Source organism: Neomonachus schauinslandi, chromosome 2 (assembly GCF_002201575.2).
Source record: "Neomonachus schauinslandi chromosome 2, ASM220157v2, whole genome shotgun sequence".
NCBI classification, from domain to species: domain Eukaryota; kingdom Metazoa; phylum Chordata; class Mammalia; order Carnivora; family Phocidae; genus Neomonachus; species Neomonachus schauinslandi.
In genome coordinates this window covers 133,079,966-133,093,729 of record NC_058404.1, presented here as the reverse complement: position 1 = coordinate 133,093,729, position 13,764 = coordinate 133,079,966, and the positions used below count along the sequence as shown (strand labels likewise).

Sequence of the window (13,764 nt, the reverse complement as noted above, 5' to 3'; positions counted from 1 at the left end):
GCATGGTGACTGTAGTTAATAATGCTGTGTTGTATATTTGAAAGTTGCCAATAAGAGGTATCTTAAAAGTTCTTACCAGAAGAAAAAATTGTAACTGTGTTGTGATGAATCTTGACTTGTTTCACAAAATATACATATATTGAATCATTATGGTGTACACCTAAAACTGTTATATGTCAATTATATCTCAGCTAAAAAATAGTGACCAGAAACACTTTTATATTGCTAAGACACTATGAAAAAGGAAATCATCTTCCCTTAAATGTATGTACACTACCTTGTAAAAGCAGATGTATAGTATAGCTGGTTAGGTGGAACAGTGGGGTTTTTTGGTCACAATACTGGTCGTAACCACTCATTAGTTATGGATCTTGGACAAGTCACTTAATGTCTTTGAATCTATTTTTTAACTGTAAAATACAGAATTATTATAAAGATTAAAATGCTATAAAGTGGTACAAACTACATTTTTTAAAAATTATATTCTCCCCTTGACTATTACCCCAATTTAAGAAACCCCCTTATAGGGCACCTGGGTGGCTCAGTCGGTTAAGCGTCCAACTCTTGATTTCAGTTCAGGTCATGATCTCAGGGTCCTGGGATCAAGCTCTGCATCAGGCTTCCTGCTCAGCAGGGAGCCTGCTCAAGGATTTTTCTCCCTCCCCCCCCCCCCCCCCCCCATGTGCTCTCTAAAATAAATCAATTTTCTCCCTCTCCCTCCCTCCCCACATGTGCTCTCTAAAATAAATCAATCTTTTTTTTAAAGATTTTATTCATTTATTTAATTGACAGAGAGAGAGAGAGATGGCAAGAGAGGGAACACAAGCAGGGGGAGTGGGAGAGGGAGAAGCAGGCTTCCCACTGAGCAGGGAGCCCGATGCGGGGCTCGATCCCAGGACCTGAGCCGAAGGGAGTCGCTTAACCGCTGAGCCACCCAGGTGCCCTAAATCAATCTTTTAAAAAAAGAAAAAGAAGCCCCTTATATTCTAAAGAGTTTGTTCAGGTAGGCTGAACTTAGCTTCCACCATTAATATAATGGAAGAGTGTTTAAAACAACAAAAACCACCAGAATTTTTGCATCAAATAATGTTTCCCCTCAAAGAAGCTATATACTTCTTTCACTAAAGTTACTATTGCTCAGGGGCGCCTGGGTGCCTCAGTGGGTTAAGCATCTGCTTTCCGTTCAGGTCATGATCCCAGGGTCCTGGGATGGAGCCCCGCATCATGCTCCCTACTCAGCAGGGAGTCTGCTTCTCCCTCTCCTGCTCCCCCTGCTTGTGCTCTCTCTCACACACAGTTGCTCTCTAATAAATAAAATCTTTAAAAAAAAAAGTTACTATCACTCAGGGTGATTTTAGAAATCTTCCATTGGAACGGTCTATTTGCGAAAAAATTTTTCCAGTAAACGAAAATCTTAATTTTTTGAGGGTAGATGTCCCCTGTTGTAACTGCAAGATATTTTTAATCAAGCTTGATGAATAAAGTACACATGGCTGTAATCAAGATTTTGGTCAAAATTAACCTGACTGGGCGCCTGGCTAAGGCACCCCTTAAAAATTTTAATTAAAAATAGCATATGACTAAAATGAGTGACAAGACTAATTCTCTTGGATGTCTTACAAAAGGATTCTTCTGGCCATCTTCAGAAAAATATTTAGCAATGGCAACATAATTGGAAAAGAAAAAACAAACTTGGAAGGACAACATTCATCCTAATGCATAAAGAATCTCATTTCTATACAAGTCTGCAGTTGCTGAAGAGACCATTGCTTTAATCAGTTACTAAGATTAGTGAAACTACTTACATTAGTTGCCTACATCCTTTATTTTTTAATTATTATTATTATTTTAAGTAGGCTCCATGCCCAGCATGGAGCCCAATGCAGGCCTTGAACTCACAACCCTGAGATCAAGACTTGAGCTGAGATCAAGAGTCAGATGCTTGGGGCGCCTGGGTGGCTCAGTCGTTAAGCCTGCTTCTCCCTCTCCCACTCCCCCTGCTTGTGTTCCCTCTCTCGCTGTGTCTCTGTCAAAGAAATAAATAAATCTTGGGCGCCTGGGTGGCTCAGTTGGTTAAGCGACTGCCTTCGGCTCGGGTCATGATCCTGGAGTCCCGGGATGGAGTCCCGGGATGGAGTCCTGTGTTGGGCTCCCTGCTCGGCGAGGAGCCTGCTTCTCCCTCTGACCCTCCCCCCGCCTCTCATGTGCTCTCTCTCATTCTCGCTCTCTCAAATGAATAAATAAATCTTTAAAAAAAAATAAATAAATCTTTAAAAAAAAATGTGATGTAAAAAAAACAGAAAACGTTCTTAACTGATAAGATATGAATTAGATTCTAAACGCATTCTCTATCATGTAAGACATGGAGAGAAAAAAGAAACAAAGAAAATTCTTAAGTTTACCCTTCGCAATAGGAGTTTATATAATTTCAACAATCTCTTATCTAGGCATTTAACAGCATTATAAATTCAAAATGTGTGTGGGAATTAAGAGAAAAAATAATATTCCTTAAAGGGAGTACAAAGTTTATTTAAACATCTAAAATAATTTAAAATAATCAGTTACACAGAGTACAATGAAATTAACCAAAACCAATACCAAGTAATTTTTTAAAGTGGCAATACAATATAGGAAAACGGTGGCTTTAATAACTTTATGGGACAATCACACAAAAGCACCTACTTCTTGAAGAAATAATAATATGCAAATTTTCACCATTTCAAAATTTTATCTCTATATCACTTTTTGGTTTTCTTATTAACATCTGAGGTTAAAATGAAAGGCCTCACAATTAAGTAGCCATATTCTTTTAATAATGTCATCTCTTTATTCCTATGAATTTAATCATCTTTTAATTGCATGATTCCTTCAGCCTGATTCTCATTTTATATCTCAAAGAATGTTTTTAATAAACTGAGTACTGGTTCCACTATTTATCTTTCATAACCATTTTCAGGTCCTTCAAAACTATGCTTCTAACGATCTACACATAATATAACAGACAGCCACATGTTTTCTTCACTTCGCTTTACTTCCCTTATGAGTAGTTCCTATTTTATGGGTAGCTAGGGTATGTTAGCATGTTAGATGACTACGGTATAGTAAAAACCAGAAATAGACATTTAACACCTTAAAAAAAAAAAAATTAACACCTTTATGTTCCTAAACTCTACACACGTGACAAAGGCAGAAATACGTTAAAGAAAAAAACCATTTTAAATAATCTTAGAAACAATAAGACCATGATCCTCTCTCCCACAAAATAAATATAACATACTAGTAACCATAGCCAGACAAGCATTATAATACAAGAATTCCAGACAGTTGAAGCCAGGTGTTGAGATTTATGCTCCACATCCAGCTAGTTATAACCAGTCCAGTGAGTACTAGAGAGTTAAATGTTTTGTGGAATGACTGAAATATGGTTATAGTTATACAAGAGAACATCGATTCAGATCCAGCAAAGACTTATGAACTTGCCTACAGGCTGACAGCAAAAAGTGGCATAATTTGGGAATTTTTAAATCTGCCTCATGAAAGACCTTCTTCTGCTAGCCTGAGATCCTCTTACAATTTTTTTTTTTCTTTTTTTGGTCTAAAATACTCAATAGACACTGGCTTTTGTAATGTGGCTTTCTACCCTACTTTACTGACAAGCCCAGGCTACATTTTAATGAGGACCATCAGAGTTAGTAGGCAATGAACTTCAGAGCTGGGTGGATGGGGGTAGTGTTCCTCAGTGCCCCAGCGTCCTTGTGAACCAGCAATGAACTACACTAAATTATGAGGCATGATGACAGGAAAATTCAGGGAGGCCTGAAAGAGAGGTACCAAAGTGCATTGCAACTACAAAACAGAATATTTTAATATTCATCATAAATATTTATACAAATATTTACATATAATGAATAAGCCATTTTATAATACTGGCTAAAACCATGGAAGAGCTATTAAGTCAGCAGGTCTATCTATATCCTGGGTTCAAATTAATGCATAGAAATATTTTCAGTTGAAGTTCAATAAATAAATATACTGAAGGTGATTAAACAGAAAAAACAGGAAATTTCAATTTTGCTCTGTTTTTAACAATATCTTTTATTGGTAATAATGGACTTAAACTAATCAGTAAACCATAATCTATAAAGAATTTTTGTAAAAATGCATTCATTTTCTGATAATAAATACATCCAAATTGCAGTTTTTTTAAAAACCAGGATGGTGGAAAAGAGCAAAATGGAAAGGTAATAATCCTGGGCTCAAAACCAAATGATTAAATCAAAGACAGAAATATTTTCAGATTCCTCTCAGGGAGTCATGTAATCGGCACCATTTCTTCTCAGGGTCTCTCAACTGGACAATAGAGTAATATCAACTCTAAAGCCTTCTCCTCTAATATTTCTTCTGGTTCAATTTTTGCTAATATAAAACAAATCCTTTTTGCATGAGATGAAAAAATAAAAGTGTAGATTTATTCAGATGGGATTAGTTCAAACAGATATTTGGTGCCCTAAACAAGTCAAACTGAAATTAAGAGCTTCTTACAGCACTCCCATAAAGCTTCTGAAAATCCAGCCAAGTGGCACTGAGAAAGAGTAAACATTTTTTCTACTTCTGTAAATATCCAAGAAATTGAAAAATCGACATCTAGAAAAAAGCAAGGCATAAATTCATCAGCACCAAGTAGAAATGATCTTCAAAAGGAGGTCTTTTATGTGTCCTGATATACTTGTGTTGATGAATAGGTTCTAATCTCCCCTCTAGGAAAAGTCCACTGCCTACAGTTAACACTTTTAGGCAAAAGAGAAGGTAAAACTCAGATAAAATAGAAATGATTCCATTTTACATTTTGATTTATCCAAAATGTCTTTAAAGAGGGATTTCAAGGTTTTGGTACTACTTTAAACATTTTTCAGAGGAAGCATGGTTTCAGGTTAGATTGTTTTTCTTCCCTATCCCATTATTTGCTAAAGCGGGAAGTATCAAATTTACTTTTATTATAACAGATCTTCAGCTACCATTCTAAATGTTGCACTTAGTCACAATACAACAGTTTCCATTTAAAATAAGACTCTAGCAGTAGTGAAAACTATTATTCAGAGGTGGTCATACAAGATCCTGGTTGTCCTTCTTGCCTATCAAATATGACCCAAATTGTTGGTGGCTGGAGCTCAAATCACATACAATCAACCACATTATTGGATCCATGGCCTACATCTCGAATTTGGCTGGTTAAACAGGCACACACAGCTACGCCCGCTCCAGCTCTGCAGTGAGACACAGATCCAACCAGCTCCCACCTGAAGAGACAAAGGAGAAAGTACGTTATCTTAAAGCATGATTTACTTTGCTCAAAATACCAACCATAGACAAAAACTCCCTATTACTGGGACTGGTTCTGAAAGACAGCAAGGTTCCTCAGGGAGATAAGATATCCCTAAGGTTTTATCTTAATAGGTACGTCTATAGGATTTTAGCACTCTGGAATAAGCATTTACTGGAAGATCCCATTAAAGCATACAGAAAAAATGAAAATTACCTATTCAACACTGGATCAAATGCTTCCACTGTATTTAAGTATGCATTGCCATTATGCCCACCAACTGCAAAGATTTTGCCCATCACTGTTGCAATCCCCACTCCACCCCTGGGAGTGGTAAGTGCTGCTACATAATCCCATTTGTTGTTTCGAGGATCATACCGCTCAACTGAACTCAGAGGAGAATTATCATCAAAACCACCTATATATATATATATAAAAAAAAAAGATTTTAAAAATAGTACTACATTTCATAGAAATTAACTATTAAATCTCAATCCAATAGCTTCTACAACCCAATCTTTTAAAAACATTTTAGAAAATAGAGAAAACTGGGAAAAAATTCACCCCAATACCTATCATCACTACCAACTCCTATTAGACATTTTTCTATAATTTGAGATAACTTAGTATTTGACCTCAATACTAAGATTAAAAATCTTAAAATAGAAAAACTGAAGTCCCTGTATCTAAGCAGATAATTTAGGAGAAAAAAAAACCCCACAACATTCATAATTCGTCCTTTACCTCCTAGAGGTAAGTAAGATAGTATTGAGATTCCTTCTCTGTATGTTGTTTATTATATTTTTAAACAGTAAGAGTGCCTGAGAAGAGAATAAACTACCACTGAATCATTTGACTCAAAAGTTTTCCAACTGTTTCCCCTAATACTGTAATTGTCATCATAATTACAGAGACGGCTATGAATGATCTCACCAATTTTTGCCAAAACTACATCTTCATGCTACATATTCTAGATGATGACAGTTCTCTCTATACATCATCCTAACAATGCTACTTATTATATTCCTGAGGGTTAAATATAGAGACTGTTATTTTGACAGTGTTCTTTCCCTTAAAAATAAATGTGCCTCTTTTTAGACTCTCATCTCTTACTACATGAGTAATAACTCTCTTCAGCAACTAAGCCTATTTTCCTGAGGATAGGAAGTGTTGCTATTATGAGCAGTCTATTCAGAAACAAGGTCAGTTTAAAAAAAAAACAACCTACAACAGTTAACTTCTCTAATGGTTTAATTAAATCAATTTAACTGAAATAAAATTCACCAATTTTATGTGTGTAACTTGGTAAATATTGACAAATGTGTACAGCAGTATCCTCACCACCGCAACCATGATACAAAACATATTTCATGACAATAAAGGGTTTAGCTCTCCTAAGTAGGGAGCTGTGAGAGGTAGCAACTGTGTACTGCAAGAACTCTGGTTTCTCATAGACCCAAGTTCAAATTCCAGCTTTGTCACTAGTTTAGAAGGCGTGTGACTATGAGATAAATTATTCACGCTGAGTCTTTGCTACCTCACAGAGCTGTGAGGATCAGACAAGATCTAAAGTAAATTATGTTACCTATATTTCCAAGCACTGGAATATTCAGCATTACTTCTATTACTTGCAGATATTTCAATGCTAATAATATCCCACACTCTCTTACCAAGAACTGTAAGTTATGTAATACCAAAGAGTTTACATCAACATAAGTGCGACATATGCTAGTTACAACCTCTCTGAACAATTTCTTTCTCTGTAAAGGAGGAATTACTAACCACAATACTGCCATCCATTTAGTGGGTAACGGATGCAGTCTGAGATGCTTCACATATACTATCTCTAATTCTTAGAATAATTCTCTCAAAGATAATTCTCATTATTAGTTCTCATTAATAATTTTCATCATTATTCCCATCTCATAGTTCTTTAAAACCTTGCTACTGGAAGTGTGCTGAATGGACCAGAAGCAGCACTGATTATCATTTGGGAGCTGTTAGAAATACAGAATCTAGGGGCGCCTGGGTGGTTCAGTCGTTAAGCGTCTGCCTTCGGCTCAGGTCATGATCCCAGGGTCCTGGGATCAAGCCCCACATTGGGCTCCCTGCTCCGCGGCGAGCCTGCTTCTCCCTCTCCCAGTCCCCCTGCTTGTGTTCCCTCTCTCGCTGTGTCTCTCTCTGTCAAATAAATAAATAAAATCTTAAAAAAAAAAAAAAAGAAATACAGAATCTGGGCTCCACCCCTGCAGCTTAACAGTATCTTCAGAATATTCATACGCATATTAAAGTTTGAGAAAGCAATGCCCTATGGTTCCTTCCAATTCTGCAATTCAGTAAGTAAAAAGCAAGATAGGGATACCAGCAGCCATTATGCATATGAAATAGCCATTGCTTTGCTTAAAGGAGTCAACATAATTCCCTTGAAATGAAGATGAGAAAAAAATTTCTTAAATCTTTAAAGATTTTAGCAAAGCACATTTGTGTTCTTACATTAAAAAATATATATCTTATTTAAATATAATCCTCTACCTTAGATGCATTTGCTACTCCTAAAACATGAAACATGAAGGCATAAACAAAAAAGCATGAATGTGAACCTTAGTAATTTGAAAGCCAATCTTAGGACTATTCCATTTGAGCCTAAATGCAATATAATTTGTGTTACTGTATTGTCTTATGACACTACCACTGTACATCCTGCAATAAATTAGAGAAATACCATCCACTCACCAACAACGTACAAGCAACCATGGAGCTCACTGACTCCATTGCCTGCTCTTCGTTGACCCATTTCTTTAACTTCTATCCACTTGTCCAGATGTGGATCATACCTCTCCACACTAGATAAAGAAGCTACTCCATCATTGCCACCTACTGCATAAACATGATTCTAAATAAACAAAGAATAAAAACACATGACATTAGACTTTTAAGTGATTTATGTGGTCCTATCGGTAGACCAGAATGTGTAAGGAAGCAGTGTTTCATGAGATAATATGGTATACAATCATTATCTGCATCCTGGAGATACGAATAGAGCAGACCTTTTGTTACTTATCAGGGCATCAGGGCTATTATACGATGCAATCCACGAGCCAACTGCCACATAACTTACTACAAGAGCCACAGAGCCAACTCCTCCACGGGGACTATTCATTGGTGCCACTGTACTCCACTGATCAGATTCTATGTCATATCTTTCCACATCATTGAAGCAAGTGTTGTCATCTAACCCTCCAATTGCATAAATTGGACCTCCCAAGGAGGCCAAGGCAATTCCTCGCCTGCAAAGACAATAAAACATACTTTAGCATCCGGTTTTGTTTCCAGGAAAAGGTAGTAAAAATATGCTAAAGAAAGTCATTTACTTCGTTAAACCTCAATGAGGTTTTTTCCCCCATTATTTTTAGATTTATCAAGGCTTTTGAATAGATGGCTACAAGGTTGCCAAATTGTGTGACTATATGTGAACAGTGCCCTCTGGAGTTTTATAATGCACAGCCTACACAGGTTACCTTAAACTCAAAAGAAATAAAGTGAAACCCAACAAAATAATATAAATGGAATCCAAAACATTCAACAGTAAAACACTGCATAATGAGAGATTAATGAACTGACAGAAATGTTTTGCTGTGGAGGTCAGAAGTCAATCTCATTTCTAAATTCAAGTCATTGCAGAGCACTTTTTTTTTTTTTTTTAAAGATTTTATTTATTTATTTGACAGAGAGAGACACAGCGAGAGAGGGAACACAAGCAGGGGGAATGGGAGAGGGAGAAGCAGGCTTCCCGCGGAGCAGGGAGCCCGATGAGGGGCTGGATCCCAGGACCCCGGGATCATGACCTGAGCCGAAGGCAGATGCTTAACGACTGAGCCACCCAGGCGCCCCAGAGCACGTGTTTTGATGCAGGGTTTCATGGTACGACACAAAAGAACATCAATTTTTATATTACAAGCTTTATATCACATTGCTTAACTTCTGAAGGGCATTTATTTCTCTTCTTCGAAAGAGGGAGACTTAGCCCTTGTTAAAAGCTAATTCACTGTAATGATCAGAAAAAAACTATACCAATTTCTTAAAAAACACTACAGCAATAAAAAACTGAACTATTCTAAAACTATAAACTACCACTGACTTGGTATGTACTTTGGACAGTGTATTTGATAAACCTCTACCTTGCTTCTTCATCTGTAACCCATTTGAGAAAGGAGCAGACACAGGAGATAACAGAGATAATATAGGTAAAGCACTTAAAAGTGACTGGCCCATTGTTAGTGCTATGTTATTAGCTATATTACTGGAGAGTACAGCTGGTCAACCGAGATTCTAAGTTTACCAAAGAGAATCCTAAAAGGGATTCTTAAGGGTAACGTTGTTACTCATTTTCAATCCCCTTCATCTCTTTTCTCTTGAGAATAGAGCAAACACTGTGGCTATAAAAATTTGCAGGTGTGTAAACGTGTGTGCACTCTAGAACATACAGGTATTATAATAATGACAGATGTGTACCTAGTAAATATCGCACCCCCTCACCATCCCAAACCAAAATAACTAATAATGTTATTTCCTACTCCTCAAAACTCCCTTGATTTTCATGAAATCACACATTTGAATTCCCTCCTAAATCTCTGGCTGATGCTATTCTGTTTCCTTTATCAGTGCCTTCCTCTCTACCCCATCATTAAATTATCAAGTTCCCTAAAGGCCTATTATCACTTAAACGCTCTCTCCCAAGGCAACCTCATTCTTTCCATGGATTTATGATAACTCAAATGTATATTTCCAGACATATATCCAACTTCTACCTTAAATCTGTCATGTTAGCTATTCAACCTTAATTTTTTTGCAAGTGAGTGAGGAGGGAGGAGGGTAGAGGAAGAGGGAGAGAGAGAATCTTCAGCAGGCTCCCCGACACAGGGCTCAATCTCATGACCCTGAGATCATGACCTGAGCTGAAATCAAGAGTCAGACGCTTAACCAACTGAGCTACCCAGGCACCCCTCTTCAACCTTAACTTTAATCTGAGATGGAACTCACTGCTTACTTCCCTGTGATAGGCAAATTTTAAGATGTACCCCCCACACACCCCCAGTATATTCATCCTCTAGTTTTATTCCCATGCTTATACTACATTATATGGCATAAAGGAGATTACTTGAATAGTCCCAATCTAATCACACAAGCCCTATTAGAGAGGTTTCTCCAGCTGGTAGCAGAAGACAACTCAAAAACTCAAAGAATGAGATGGATTCTGCATGCCACTGCTTGTTTGAAGACAGACAGGAGCACCTGGGAAGGACCTGGGAGTGGCTTCTAGGAATTTAGAGTGACACCTGGCAATAGCCAGTAAAATTGAGAAACTCAGTCCTACAGTCTCAAGGAAAGGAGTTCTTTTTTTTTTTTTTTTAAAGATTTTTTTTATTCATTCATTTGAGAGAGCGAGAATGAGAGAGAGAGAGAGAGAGAGCACATGAGAGGGGGGAGGGTCAGAGGGAGAAGCAGACTCCCCGCCGAGCAGGGAGCCCAATGCGGGACTCGATCCTGGGACTCCAGGATCATGACCTGAACCGAAGGCAGTCGCTTAACCAACTGAGCCGCCCAGGCGCCCTCAAGGAACGGAGTTCTATCAATAACCTAAATGACCTTGGAAGTAGATTGTTTCCCAGAGCCTCCAGATAAGAGCTTAGCCCAGCCTACACCTTTATTTTGGCCTTGTAAGACCCTAAGTGGAAAACCCAGTCAAACTTGCTAGACTTCTGATCTATGGAACTGTGAGCTTTAATAAACAGATACTGTTTTAAGCTGCTAGGTGTGTGGTAAATGGTTTCACAGCAATAGAAAACAAATACACCCATCACAAGGGAAACAAAAATTTTATCCTGTTGTCTTTTTTTTTCCTAATGCAGAAAATTATACCACTATCCACACCCAACTGCTTAAGCCAAAAACTGAAGGATCATCCTTGCTTCTTGTTCTTTCCACCTTACACATCTGATTATCATAAAATCTTGTTGATTGTATACTTCTGAATTATACCTCAAATATGTCCTCTCTCTCCCAACTTTTTCCACTTTAGTCCAAGCCACCATTATTTCTTGACTAAAATATTACAGTAACCCTGTTGGTCTCCCAAACTGTTTTTACTCTGGTCCTCCTCAAATCCTTTCCCCATTTCATTCCCTATTAAAAACATATATATATATATAACGTGTGTGTGTGTGTGTGAGAGAGAGAGAGAGAGAGAGAGAAAGCTCACCAGATAAAAAAAAACCTCTTGGCAAACCTGAAAGGCCCTCATCCTTTCCTATTCTTTCAGCCTTATTTTTTCACACCATTCATCTTGATCTTTCAGCCATACTGGACTTCCTTAATGCTCTCTGCTCTTGTTGACTTCCAGATTTTCAGACTTCATTTCTTTCCACCCATCACCCTTCTATCCACCAACACTTAACCAGAATAAATTCTTCTATTCTTTCAGATCTTAATTTAAATGGAACTTAAGATTTTTTCCATTCTCAAGCACCCTTTGCTTAGAATTATTGCCCTTGGGGCACCTGGGTGGCTCAGTCGGGTAAGCATCTGCCTTCAGCTCAGGTCATGATCTCAGGGCCCTAGGTTGGAGCCCCACATCATGCTCCCTGCTCAGCAGGGGGTCTGCTTCTCCCTCTCCCTCTACCCCTCCCTCTCCCTCTGCCCCTCCCCCTACTCATGCTTGTTCGCTCTCTCAAAATCTTTTTTTAAAAAAAGAATTATTGCCCTTGTAATTATGTCTTTATTTGTATCTTTCCTTACAGAATGTAAGATCTACAGAAGTAGACCCATGAGATCATAACCTGAGCTGAAATCAAGAGTCAGACACTTAACTGACTGAACCACCCAGGAGTCCCTGTTGCATGTCTATACACTAATAATGAAGCAGCAGAAAAAAAAATTAAGAAAACAATCTTGTTTACAACTGCACAAAAAAGAATAAAATACCTAGGAATAAACCTAACCAGAGGTGAAAAACCTATACTCTGAAAACTATAAAACAATGATGAAAGAAATTCAAGACAACACAAATGGAAAGATATTCCATGCTCATGGATAAGAACAAATTGTTAAAATGTCTATCCTACTCAAAGCAATCTACAGATTTAATGTAATCCCTATCAAAATATCAACAGCATTTTTCACAGAATTAGAACAAACAACCCTAAAATTTGTATGGAACCACAAAAGACCCTGAATAGCCAAAGCAATCTTGAAAAAGAAAACTGGAGGTGTCATAGTTCCAGACTGCAAGTTATATTACAAAGATGCAGTAATCAAAACAGTATGGTACTGGCACAAAAAGAGAAATATAGGTCAATGGAACAGAATAGAAAGCCCAGAAATAAACGCACAATTATATGGTCAATTAATCTTCGTAAAAAGAGGAAAGAATATGCAATGGAAAAAAGAGTCTCCTCAACAAATGGTGTTGGGAAAACTGGACAGCAACATGCAAAATGAAACTAGACCACTTTCTTTCACCATACACAAAAACACACTCAAAGTGGATTAAGGACCTATATGTGAGACCAGAAACCATAAAAATCCTAGAAGAGAGCAAAGGCAGTATTTCCTGACACTGATTATAGCAACATCTTTCTAGATATGTCTCTTAAGGCAAGGGAAACAAAAGCAAAAATAAACTATTGGGACAACATCAAAATAAAAAGCTTCGGCACAGCAGAGGAAACAAACAAAACTAAAAGGCAACCTACTGAATGGGAGAAGATGTTTGCAAATGACTTACCCAAAAAAGGGTTGGTATCCAAAGTCTCTAAAGAACTTATCAAACTCAACACCCAAAACCCAAATAATCCAGTTAAGAAATGGGAGCAAGACATGAATAGACATTTTCCCAAAGAACACATCCAGATGGCTAACAAACAAATGAAAAGATGCTCAACATCACTTATCATTAGGGAAATCAAAATGCAAATCAAAACCACAATGAGATATTACCTGACACCTCTCAGAATGGCTAAAATCAATAACACAGGAAACAACACTGTGGGCAAGGATGTGGAGAAAAAGGAACCCTTGTGCATTGTTGGTGGGAATGCAAACTCGTGTAGCCACTGTGGAACACAGCATGGAAGTTCCTCAAAATATTAAAAATAGAACTACCCTGGGGCGCCTGCGTCGGCTCAGGTTATGGTCCCAGGGTCCTGGGATCGAGCCCTACATCGGGCTCCCTGCTCCGCAGGAAGCTTGCTTCTCCCTCTCCCACTCCCTCTGCTTGTGTTCCCTCTCTCGCTATCTCTCTCTGTCAAGTAAATAAATAAAATCTTAAAAAAAAAAAAAAAATAGAACTACCCTAAGATCCACTACTGGGTATTTACCCAAAGAATACGAAAACACTAATTCAAAGGGATATAGGCACCCCTATGTTCACTGCAGCATTATTTACA

General features: G+C 37.8%; 1 protein-coding gene across 3 annotated transcripts in view; it reads right to left on the bottom strand.

Annotated features, from left to right (window-relative positions):
- Nucleotides 1-2,489: 2,489 nt before the first annotated feature.
- KLHL8 (kelch like family member 8) overlaps nucleotides 2,490-13,764 on the bottom strand; it is a 59,785-nt gene continuing 48,510 nt past the window's right edge. For all 3 annotated transcript variants that reach the window (XM_021702376.2, XM_021702378.2, XM_044912914.1), the window contains 4 exons: nucleotides 8,439-8,607; nucleotides 8,054-8,213; nucleotides 5,537-5,738; nucleotides 2,490-5,297 (listed from right to left, as the gene is read on the bottom strand). In XM_021702376.2, the coding sequence (XP_021558051.1) occupies nucleotides 5,174-5,297; nucleotides 5,537-5,738; nucleotides 8,054-8,213; nucleotides 8,439-8,607 (655 nt within the window). In that variant the 3' untranslated portion in view covers nucleotides 2,490-5,173. The remainder of the gene's footprint in view (nucleotides 5,298-5,536; nucleotides 5,739-8,053; nucleotides 8,214-8,438; nucleotides 8,608-13,764) is intronic.